General features: G+C 35.1%; 1 protein-coding gene across 1 annotated transcript in view; it reads left to right on the top strand.

Annotated features, from left to right (window-relative positions):
• The window catches only part of put (activin A receptor type 2 punt), a 166,128-nt gene that overhangs the window by 72,960 nt on the left and 80,679 nt on the right, over positions 1-12,489 (top strand). Inside the window, exons 4-5 of the mRNA XM_090368830.1 lie at positions 212-531; positions 8,959-9,126. Of these exons, the coding sequence (XP_090224956.1) occupies positions 212-531; positions 8,959-9,126 (488 nt within the window). The remainder of the gene's footprint in view (positions 1-211; positions 532-8,958; positions 9,127-12,489) is intronic.

Consider the following 12,489-nt stretch of genomic DNA (forward strand, 5'->3'; position numbering starts at 1 on the left):
ATTTGATCTGTCATGTACTGCATGACTTTACTTAGCAAGCATTTAACACCTAAATTATTCTGAATATTTTTTAATTAGAATTTCAGCTTTACTTTCAAGGACATATGCAAAGAGTTTTTACTGTTGAAATTTTAGAAAGTTTCATTTTTAACTGCCTATTATTAATATTTTAAGTAAAAGTAAAATTTTTTCTTTCTTTTTCATATATTAGTGCTAAAACCAAGTACTGGTCTTCCTGTAAGGCTAGCAGCCAGTAGCAGCCAGGTGCTAAATACTTTGGTATATACTTTGGTGCCATTTGCAGGACTAACTCTTGTTTTATCAGTGGCATATTATGTTTATCGACGACGGCGAATGTCATATTTTAATGAAGTACCAACATCTGAACCATCACCCTTACCAACGCCTTCACCTTTGTTAGGTTTATGTCCAGTTCAGTTGATAGAAGTGAAAGCTCAAGGTCGTTTTGGTGCAGTGTGGAAAGCACAGATTTTAAAGGAATATGTTGCTGTTAAAATATTTCCTCCCCAGGTAATTTATTTTAAATGGAATTTAAAATAGACATGAATATGAACTTTTTAAGTAATTTTACTATGTTATTGTATTATGAGGCTCCTCCAAAAAGAAATACACACTGTGCACATGTTCCTCGCTCAGTATGCCTATGCAACTGATATTTATTAGGATAATAATTTGAAGTTTAACCTTGTTATTAATGTGCTTGGAAGAACAGAGTTCCTATATTGAACATTTGTGTTGTGTAGAGGCTTTTAAAAATGGATGGTGATGCTTCAGATCAGATTTCAGCTTCCCATCAAAGATCTTTTATCAAAACTGAAACTTTGAGTGGTCAAACACCAACACAAATTTATGAATTGTTGCAGAAGTGTGTGTCAAGTCAAGAGTAGATTATAGCATGATTGAAGATAAGCAACACTCAGGTAGACCAAGAACATCTATTAACAACACGTCAGCAGTCATTATTATGCCATTTTGGATGTATAACCTGTGGAGAAATAGCCAATGAATCTGAAATATTGAAGTCATTTGTTCCTTGAATTTTAACTGATGGATTGCAAAACAGAAAGGGCCCTCACTGATAATTTCCATGTTTGCTATCAGATGAACAAGCAAAGCATAAAGAATTGCAACACAGATATCTGCACATTACTGATGAGAAGGTGGAGTTTTTAAACCACATTGTTTCAATCAGTTCGCCGGAAGCATTCATCTTTGCCATACTCTCTAAATATTGCTGGCGTAAATCAAAGGTGAAACAAATGGTTATCTTGGCCTATATTTATGAGAGCGTTATTGCCCCTGATTATGTGCCATTTTGAAAATCAGTAACTGGAGACTACCATTGAACGTTTCTTTGTCAGATCAGAATTATGCTTGAAAATCCATCAGAAGCGATGTTGATGTACTTCTTGACAACATCTGTGGCTGCTTCCGTGGTTGATGTACTCCATGATAACATCTGTGGTCACTTCTGATTAACTTTCAAGCATAAATTCTGAGAACAGACAATTTAACCTCATTCAGAAATTATGCCTGGATATTGGGAAGCAGATATGAGGTGTGAAGGTTTTTTTTTAAATGAAAATAGTAATAGTAATAGAGACATGGGATCCAAGAAAGCAAGCATATGAGCTTATGTAGCATCAGCCAAAAAAAAATTCATACAACCATTCCCTGTAAAAGTTTGTCCATTTCCTCCTTGAATTTATTTAAGCTATCAACTTCCACAACGATAGATGGAAGTTTGTTCCAGCAATTAACCACCCGTTGGCTAAAGGCAAATTTCCGCACAACTATTCCACAACTATCTTTCCTCAATTTGAATTTATGTCCCCTTAGATTCGTTCGTAATCTGAGCAAGCGAAAGAATTCCATCAGAATTCAGCATGCTCAACCCATTCAAGGCCTTGTACACCTCAATCAGATCACCTCACAGGTGCCTAGTCTCCAGCCACTGCAATTTGCAGAACTTAAGCCTCTCTTGGTAAGAGGACCCCTTCATTCCCCTCACCAATCTTGTAGCCCTTCTCTGTACATGCTCAAACAAATCTATATCCTTCCTAAAATGAGGCCTCAAGACCTCATTTTAGGAAGGATGTAGATTTGCTTCCATGGTTGATGTACTCCGTGATAACATCTGTGGTCACTGATGAACTTTCAAGCATAAATTCTGAGAGCAGACAATTTAACCTCATTAAAAAATTATTCCTGGACATTGGGATGCAGATATAAGGTGCAAAGGAGACTGCATCAAAATGACTTCTTTTTTTTTTTTAATGAAAATAGTAATAGTAATATTATTACTATTTTCAAAACTATTACTATTACAAAAACCACAAGTATGAGAGGTATTAGAACTTATAGTACTTAGTACCATGCATGGGTTGAAGTTTGAGAAGATGAAAGAAGATACTTGTTGACATTAGACTTGAATTTCTGTAGAGTGTAATTTTCAGGAAATATGTATGAAGGGAGGTTGTTCAAGAAAACAGAACTCAAAGGAATAAATGAGTAAGCAGAAAAGTTGGTTCTGTGAGCTTGAAGTTGGACAGTAAAAAGATACTGATCAGTTGCTACATGTGTTTTTAGAAGAGAGTAGGAATTATAGAAGCCAATTCAGAAGAACAGTGCCCATGGAAGTATCTGTAGAGAAGGCATGCAGCAGAAACAGAACGTCTATGAGACAGTGTGAGAGAATCTGTTAGAGATGAGTCTTTAGTTAACCCAACTGCCCTCTTTTGAATGGAATTTAGAAGTCTGAGAGAGATTTTGGAGACTGGGGCACAATATTCCATGGTAGGGCGGATTTGCAATTTGTACAGAGGTGAACAAATATTTGGAAGAAAAATAATGCTGAGGGCAAAAGAGAAAACCAAGTTTTTTAGATGCAGAGAAAGCATATTTGCAATCTACTTATGCCAAGAGAGGTTAGAAGTCAGGGTAATCTTCGATAGAGATATGTGATCTTGTCTAGAAATCATGGTGTCATCAAAGATAAGCATAGGACCAGAAGAATTCTTTTTGGGAGATAAAAGACAGGAGTGAGTTTTAGAAGAATTAAAAACTAAGTTATTTCTGCCGCCAAGAGAGAATTTTCTGGAAATAAGCAATTAAGGGATTAGTGGTGTATATTCGAGAAGTTGAAGCTATTTGTGCAGGGCAAGGTTTCTCAGACTGGAAGGTGGAATGTAATGTGCTATAATCAGAAAAACTATGGATAAGATTTCTGGTAAATGGAAGAAGCTCATTAATATACAAGAGGAAAAGAGTGGGAGAAAGAACTAAACCTTGGTGACACCTGCATTAGTGGAGAAGTTTGAAGACAGAAAGCCATCATCCACAGTGAGTGGTCAGAGATAAAACTGGATACCCAATTACAAAAAAGGCTGGACAACTATAAGATGGAAGCTTTATTTAGAAGACCCTTATGCCAAATACGATGAAAAGCCTTTGAAATGTTGAGAGCAACTGCTTAAGTTTCTCCAAACTTTTCCATTGAATTTGTCCATAGTTGGGTAATATAAGCCAGTATATTACCAGTGGATCAACACTGATGGAATCCATACTAGGGATCATTAATCAGATGGAAGGTTTCTAGATAGTTTAAGGGTTGGCAGTTAATAGATTTCTCCATTACTTTAGAAAATGTATAAGTAAGTGCAATAGGATGATAATTGGATGGGAGGGATTTGTCACCCTTTTTAAGAGCTGGCTGGATATGAGGAAATTTCCAAGTAGAAGGGGAAACACTTTTGAAATAAGAAAGTGAAAAAAAGGCGACACAGAATAGAAGACTCAGGAGCACAGATTTAGAGAACAAATGGAGAAATACCATCAGAACCTGTCACTTTCTTGGCATCCAGACTGTCCAAATTCTTCTGACATCCTTTTGATGGAAGACCACAAGAGACATTTTAATAGACTTAGTACTGAGAATGATAGAAGGTGGTTTACCATGATCATCAATACACAATTCAGAAGAAAGTAGGATGCTAGCAGGTTAGCTTTATCTTTGGCTGAATTGGTAATACCATCTGGTTTTTGACAGAGGTGGGATAGAGTTTGCAAAATTTGCGGCCAGTAGCTTTGGCAAGAGATCAAAATGTTCAATTACCATTTGGATAAGAAGCAAGTTTTCTACCTGTTCGAAATCTAATTTGGATTGATTAATAATTGCTTTACAATTGTTGTGAGCTTTGGTGTAGGCAGAAAATGAACTTGGAGATTTGGATACAAGCCAGTTGCAACATGCAACATTCTTATCTTGAACAGCCTTAGCACATTTATTGGAAAGAGCAAGGTTTAGATAAGGGATGAGATTTTAAGGTGGAATGTGGAATAAAGGATTTCATCCCTACAAGAAAAATTTCACTGACTCGATCTGAGCAAACGTTGACATTAGCAGATTAGAAACAATAATCCAACCAAGGAAAAATAGAAATGAATCTTGTGGAACATTCTATTTTGCATTCTTTTAATGCTAAACAACACAAAGTTAAAATGACCATGCGAGAAAGAAGAGACCATCACCAAGTTGTGATCTGAGGTGCCTAGAGGATCACTCACTTCAACTGTGTACTCGAAGAGTTGTTTGTGAGAAAAAGATAAGTGTAAGCAAAAGGTGAATAATTATTACAATAAAATAATTATAATCATATAGTGAATAATTATTACAATAAAATAATTATAATCATACAGTGAATAATTATTACAACTGAAATGAACAGTGGTTGAATCAAGCAATAATTGGGATTCTGTCAGAAAAAGTACATGGGGTGTGGCAGACTAAGTGGAAATGGACGTTGTTGAGATTGGAACTGAGACGGCATTTATTTGTGAAATGAAAGAAGGAAGTGTTTGGGAGGTTTAGATCTTTTCACAGACAAGTTTGTTCTATTAGTTTGATAATTCATGGTGTATTCAGTAGCAAGAAAAGGTGTGGAGGATATGTTGTGTGAAGTAATGAAATTTTTCCAGCTTCTTGACATAAGGCCGCGACAATGCTCCCCTCCCCCACATGCACACTACTCGGACTCCCATCAGTAGCTATCTGCTAGAGTAAAGGCAGCGAGATTATTGCGATATACATTAGCTGTTCCGGAAGCCTCCTAGGAGTTATCAGTAGATTGTCTGGTGGATTATCTAGCAGCTGGCCTTCAAACACTGTTTTAGAGCTGTACCCTCAAAATGTAAGGAAGATTAAATCTTGCCATGATGTTCATCATAACCTCAAAAGACACCAGTCATACTGCATGGTGGAAGAGATGGGAGGATTGCTGGAGTTTTGCTCTGTAGACTAAACATGGGTTCCACTACGTTAAGCCCCCAGTGAGCAAAGTGATGGTATTGCACCAGTTGATGAAAATCATCTACCATCTAGTATTACCTGATAACACAGAGGGGGCAGCTTTCTCCATGTGGCGTGGGCACCACATTTCAACCCTTGCTTACCTTGGTTTGCACCTAGGTGCCATATTTCAGGACTTACATATTGAAGTTACACCCAGTGTTACTAAAAGTCTTACCATCGTGAATGTGCAAGCAGAGGATTTGGCTCTCACAGACCAACTGGACTTCGTCAAAATTCAGTTCACTTGACTTGAGCGGAACCTGAATATGAGTTCCATCAGAATTTTAGAGTTTCAGGTAGCAAGCCCAGCTTGACATACCTGAGAGAATGTCTGTGACAGCCTCAAGTCAGGATAAATAATAATTTGAATTTTAACTTCATTATTAATGTGCTTGGAAGAACAGAGTTGAATTGAATGAATGAATGTTTTTGAATGAGGCTTTTAGAAATGGATGGTGATGCTTCAGGTCAGATCGCAGTTTCGGATCAAAGATCTTTTATCAAAACTGAAGCTTTGTGGTCAAACACTGACACAAATTTATGAATTGTTGAAGTGCTAGTGAGCCATCAACAGTAGATTATAACACAGTTGAAGACAAGCAATGCTCAGGTAGACCAAGAACATCTATCGACAACACATCAGCAGTCATTATTATGCCATTTTGGGGGAAGACAGGTATATAACCTGTGAAGAAATAACCAATGAATCTGAAATAATGAAGTCATCTGTTCATCAAATTTTCACTAATAAGTTACAAAAAAAAAAGTCACTGATAGCCTCCATGTTTGCATCAGATGAACAAACAAAGCTTATAGAATTGCAATACAGTTACTTACACATTACTGAAAAGAAAGTGAATAGTTTTCAGAACAAATTGTTGCAATTTATAAGATATGGACTCGTGACTTTAAAATGAAGTTACAATCAGCTCACTTGAAGCATCCACCTTTGCCACACCCTCTAAATATTGCTGGCAACAATCAAAGGTGAAACAAATGGTCATCTTGGCCTATAATCATGAGTATATTATTGCTACTGATCATGTGCCACTTTGAAGATCAGTAACGGGAGACTACTATCAAGCATTTCTTTTTTGTCAGATCAGAAATTATGCTTGAAAATTCATCAGAAGTGACCGCAGGTGTTGATGTACTTTGTGACGATAACACCTGTGGTCACTTCTGCTGAATTTTCAAACATAAATTCTGAGAGCAGACAGTTAAACCTCATTCAAAAATTATACTTGAACATTGGGAAGGAGTCACAAGGCATGAAGGAGACTGCATAGAAAGTTTTTAATATAAATTATGCTATAAAATAAATTTAGTTTAAATTAACTTCTTTTGAACATTACTTTTGAGATAATTCTTATATATCACCATAAGACTTTCATATGCTCTGCAAGGACATTGAGATAAATTTTAATGGTCAGCCAAGTCCAGAAAACTTTACAACTTCATTATAATTGTTTTGTTAATGTGCATTGCTAAATTCAACGGACAACATTTTTAGCAACAAATATCTATCGCAATACTTCATGATGCATAACACTCCTGCCTAAAAGTTTGGAATCACAGTGTATGACAACAGTTTTGGTTAATTCTTTTGAAATAAGCAGTGACAGTGTAAGGTTTAATATAAAAAAACAACATACTACAATGGATTTTAAGATTATTTATTAAGTGCTGAAAAATTTTACAGCAAACAATATTTAAATGATCAATATTAACAGCTATACTGATTTTTCATCAAAATATACTCCACGAGATTCTATAATAGTGTCCTGACTAACATTACTCCAAGGAATCTGTAAGGTTCCCCATAAATTTTGTGAAGATGGGCAGACTTCACAGAATTGATGGTCTCTAATTTCATAAAAGCCCTGCTGAGTTTAAGTCAGGCGACTGTGGTGGGTATTACAAATTATGGTGACTTCACCATAATTTGTAATACCCTTCCTGTTTAGTTGCTACACTTCTCGGAAAGATTAACAGAACAAAATGTTTTTCGTGAATATTTTATTATTAATAGTGTCACCGAAGGAGAATATTTGATATAATAGGCATCCTGGCATGCAAATTTGAAGTATCCAGTAGAAATCAATCTACCACCCTACAGAGCTGCACATTATGCAAATTATTCATGCCTGTGAAAACAGGGATTGTGACCATGTCACTTCATTCCAGTTTTTTGGCTTGCTCAGTGGGATACCCACATCTCCAGTATTCATGATGACAGGTCATTATTGTTTTTGAGGTGGTGGGCTGTTGAATGACTTCAAGCTGAACAGTCACGGGTGGAGGTGTTGTTGTCTTAATGTGTCATCTCGGCACTATGGAAGCATTTTCAGGAGACATGAACCATTACAAGAAGAGCTGGCCAAGGTCACCCAAGGGCTATGTCAATCAGAACAGACCACTATCTGGCTCTAACAGCAAGGCAGAACCGTACAATGGCCTTCATCAACTTTCTCTTATATGGCCAAAGGGGAAAACATTTCCAACCGGATTGAGTTAAGAAGGCTCAATTCAAGTGGACCTACACAAGGAAGCCAGTGGTTTGCATCCTTTTAACCCCAGATGACCACACAGCTCATCGAAACTGGTTTTGGGAACATGTGACTTGGAGCCCTGATAAATGAGGTACAGTTCTGTTCTCTGAGTCCCATTATAAGTCTACAAACAGATTCTAGACATTATTTCATATGGAAACAAGGAATGCGGTACTATCCCTCCATCTTCAGAGAAGGGGCATTTACAATGTAGGTGGGTGTGTTGTGTGGAGCAGAATAATGATCAATGGCGGCACCGTAACTGCTCAGAGTTACCAAGAACAGCCTCTTGAACCCTATGTGTGACTTTTTTAGGTGTGTGGTTTTCCCGGGTTTTCTTTTCATGCACGACTACACCACTGCACATAGAGCTCAAATGGTGGACGAATATCTTGAAGCTGAAGATATCTAACGGCTGCCATGGCCAGTGCGATCAAAGAAGTGTGGGACGCCCTTGGTCATCACAATGCACGCTGACAGCCAAGTCTTCATTCACTTGGTGAGCTACAGTCTGCACTGGTGGAAGAATGGGAGTTGTTGCCACAGAAACTTAAAGACATCCTTATATCAAGCTTGGATCACCGCTGTTAGACCTGTTTAGCGGTTGGAGGGGGTCATGTGCTGTGCTGATGTACACGTCACCATATTTTCGAGCACCTTGTATCGACTTCTGTAATGTGACCTTTTTAGTAATTTTTATACAACCCCTACAAATGCCCCTTATACCTGTTTGAAGTTTCTTGCTGTATTAATTTTAATAAAAATTGTAAAAGGCTGTATCTTAGAAAATGTGTGTTTTGGGATTTCATTATGATTTTTTAATTTTATATATTTATTTTTGCAACTGTGCCACAGACCATACCTTCAAGTTGAACTGCAGTGTTATGGGTGTTGTTAACATACTTTTATGGTACATAAGACGACATTGATTTAAAATAGTATAAGTTAGTTAATTATTTGAATATGATATTGAAATGTTCACTGAATTTGTTCAGAGTTAGAATTTATCTACTATTTTTAATTTAATTTTATTAGGATCGTACTTCGTGGATTGTGGAACAAGACATATATAAATTACCTCAGATGAAGCATGAAAATATTTTGGTTTATGTGGGTTCTGAAAGAAGGGGAGATAGTTTACAAGCTGAATATTGGTTAATTACATCTTATCACGATAAAGGATCTCTTTGTGATTACCTCAAGGTGAGTACCACTTAATCTTCTAATTTACTGTTTCTGATTTGTCACTATACTCCAAAATTATAATTATTCCATAACAGTTGAGATATTTTAGTTCCCATGTCAGTAGCAAAATATCAACTCAAACTGTTACAGATATAAATGCAAATCAGGAAGTGAGGTCGTCATTATTTTTCTGTATAAAAGAAAACTACTTACAGATGGACCTGTAATCGATTTCTCAACATAGTAGTAGTAGTGGCATGTGATGCAAGAAAGCAAGTATATGAGCTTATGCAGCATCAGCCAAAAAAAAAAAAAAAATTACAAAACAATTCCCTCTAAAAGTTTGTCCAGTTCCTCCCGTAGGGCTGTAGATTTTTGCACACTTACATATTAATCATTATACTGATATAACGGAATAATGTAGCGCATCACAGCTCAATTGTACTTGTTGTGTCACTGCACTTGCTGCATACAATTGCGTTTTCTTGGGCGCATGTGCATTGTAATTGTTGTATCACTGCAGCAACAAGTACAAAGCATGCGCATCAAGTTTCGTGATGATTTCCAGATAAGGTAATGCTTTTTTCCAAATAACACTGGTAAAAAAAAAAAAAAAAAAACAATTTCACACATCCATTCCTTCTAAAAGTTTGTGCAGTTCCTCCTTAAATTTATTTAACCTATCAACTTCCACAAGGATAGATAGAAGTGTGTTCCAGCAATTAACCACCCACTGGCTAAAGGCAAATTTACGCACATAATTTCCACAGACATTCAAACTTTTATCATCGTTTGATGACATTTTCAAAACCCTGTTAGAGAAATGTATCATGACACGTTGCATTCCTAAATTAATCTTGTTAAGGAATTGCTTTCCAGCAAGATGTCAAATCAAGGATGTTGAGGGTTTCTTAGTCATACATTTTTTTCACTCATGTGCTAACATTTTGGACTCCACCTGACCTTCTTTGCTACTTTACAGAAATTCAGTTCCTGATGGTTAATATCCCAAACTGTACCATAAAAATGCCAAACATTTTGTGTGTTGTCTTTCATAGTTCCAAGATGATTCTTTTTAATGGTGATTCAGCTTCAGAACAGCAATTAGTGTATAACCAAGCTACTCTTCATGCTATGAGTTGCTTTTCCCTTTTAACTGAACACCGCATTTAAAAAATGGCTGACGGTTCAGGGAAATTCAAAGGTCAGCTGGATAGTTACCTATGGGAGGAGGGAAATGCATAGGTTGTTTCCTTTTCTTTTATTATTATTAATTATTTATTTTATTTTAATTTTTTTATTATTATTAATTATTTATTTTAATTTTTTTATTGATGTTAATTAATTATTTTATTTAATTTTTTTATTATTATTAATTATTTATTTTAATTTTTTTATTGATGTTAATTAATTATTTTATTTCATTTTTTTATTATTATTTTACTATTTATTCCTTTCTTTCTTTCTCTTTTTTTTTTTTTTTTTTTTTTTTTGGCTGGTGCAGGATAAGCCTTAGGCTTCCTGTCACCATGCGGCCATTACTAATACTACTCAACTTCCTGCTGGTGTTCCTCTCTTTGAATTTATGCCATCTCGTGTTGTCTGAGCAAGAGGGAAAATGCCATTATCATTTAGTGTACTCAACCCATTCAAAGCTTTAAACACTTCAGTCATTTCTCCTTACAGATGTCCTAATCTCCAGACTCTGCAATTTGCAGAACTGAAGAAGCCTTTTTCTGGTAAACATATTTCTTTGCTTTCATCTAGTTGCTCTTCTCTGCATCTGTTCCAACTGATCGATATCCTTGCTAAAATTAGTCCTCCGTACCTGTATGCAGTAGTCAAGATTTGGCCTAACTATTGCTTTGTCCTATCTTATTCTTACCTTATCTTCCTTCATGGATTAGGCGATCTACCTGTTCCAATCTCGAAGAGGTCTGCCCATCTTTTCTTTGGTCTTCCTCTGTCTCTTTTTCCTTTTGCTGTATATGTATAAGCTAATTTAGGGAATCTATTATCTTCCATTCTTTCTACATGTTCTTTCCATCTTTGTCTATATTCTATAATTTTTCCATTAATTGAGTAAATCTTTAATTCCTTTCTAATATTTACGTTTGGTATTTTATCTAATTTTGTACATCCTTTAACATATCTTAAAAATTTCATTTCTGCAGCTTGTATTCTATTAATGTTTCTTTGTTTCGGTATCCATATTTCAGAACCATAAAGAAGTGTTGGTATTGCCATTACTTTGTAAAATTTCAATTGTGTTTCTTTCCTTGTTTTCTTAGCCAGAGTTCTTTTTATTGTTCCACATATATTTTGAAATTTCTCGTTCATATCTCCTTCGACATCATATGTTATATCACATCCTAGATATTTAAAATGTTTTACTTGTTCTAATATTTTATTGTCTATAACTATTTTTGTTCTCACCGTATTTTTCCCTTTAAAAGCCATTGTTCTAGTTTTTATCGTTGATATTTTAACTTTATATTTATATTTAAATACTGCTCTTTGTAAATTATCTTCACTATCTTGAATAATTACTTGATCATCTGCAAATAACTGTATTAATCCTATTCTTTGTATTTAAATATATACCTGTATTAATTTCTTCTTTCCATTTACATATCATATCCTCGATATATATGTTAAACAGCGTTGGTGACAAGCTACATCCCTGTCTAACTCCTTGATTTATTATAATTTCCCCTGTTAATTTATTACCTGTATCTATTACTATTTTTGTTCCTTGATATAAACTCTGTATTATTTTTGTTAGATGCTTTTGGGTATTCTTTATTACTCAATATGTCCCATAGTTTTCGTCTGTTTACTCGATCAAATGCTTTTTCATAATCTATAAATGCTAAATGCTTTTCTAAATTAAACTCTTTTCGTTTTTCTATTATTTGTTTTAATATAAATATATTATTTGTACATGATCTTCCTTTTCTGAATCCTGCCTGTTCTATTAATATTTCATCAGAGATAATTTTAATTCCATTATTTATTATTTTGTTATACATTTTATATACTGTATTTAGTATGCTAATCCCTCTATAATTCTTGGTATCATTTCTATTTCCTTTTTTAAATATTGAAATAATTTTTGCTATCATCCATTCTTCTGGTATTTTATACTGTTCCCAACATTTATTAAATAAATTTAGTATCCTGTCTTTTAAAAAACTTCCTCCATACTTGATCAGTTCTGCATTTATACCATCTATTCTTACTGCTTTCCTATTTTTTGTAGCTTTCAATGCCTTTTCCAATTCTTCCTTCATTATCGGATCTATGTCACTAACTGAGTCTAACTGTATCTCTTTTGTTTGATATGTTGGGTCTTTCCACAATTCTTCATAATGTTTTTTT

Source organism: Mastigoproctus giganteus, chromosome 2 (genome assembly GCF_048544385.1).
Source record: "Mastigoproctus giganteus isolate SK-2022 chromosome 2, ASM4854438v1, whole genome shotgun sequence".
In the NCBI taxonomy this organism is placed as follows: Eukaryota; Metazoa; Arthropoda; class Arachnida; order Uropygi; family Thelyphonidae; genus Mastigoproctus; species Mastigoproctus giganteus.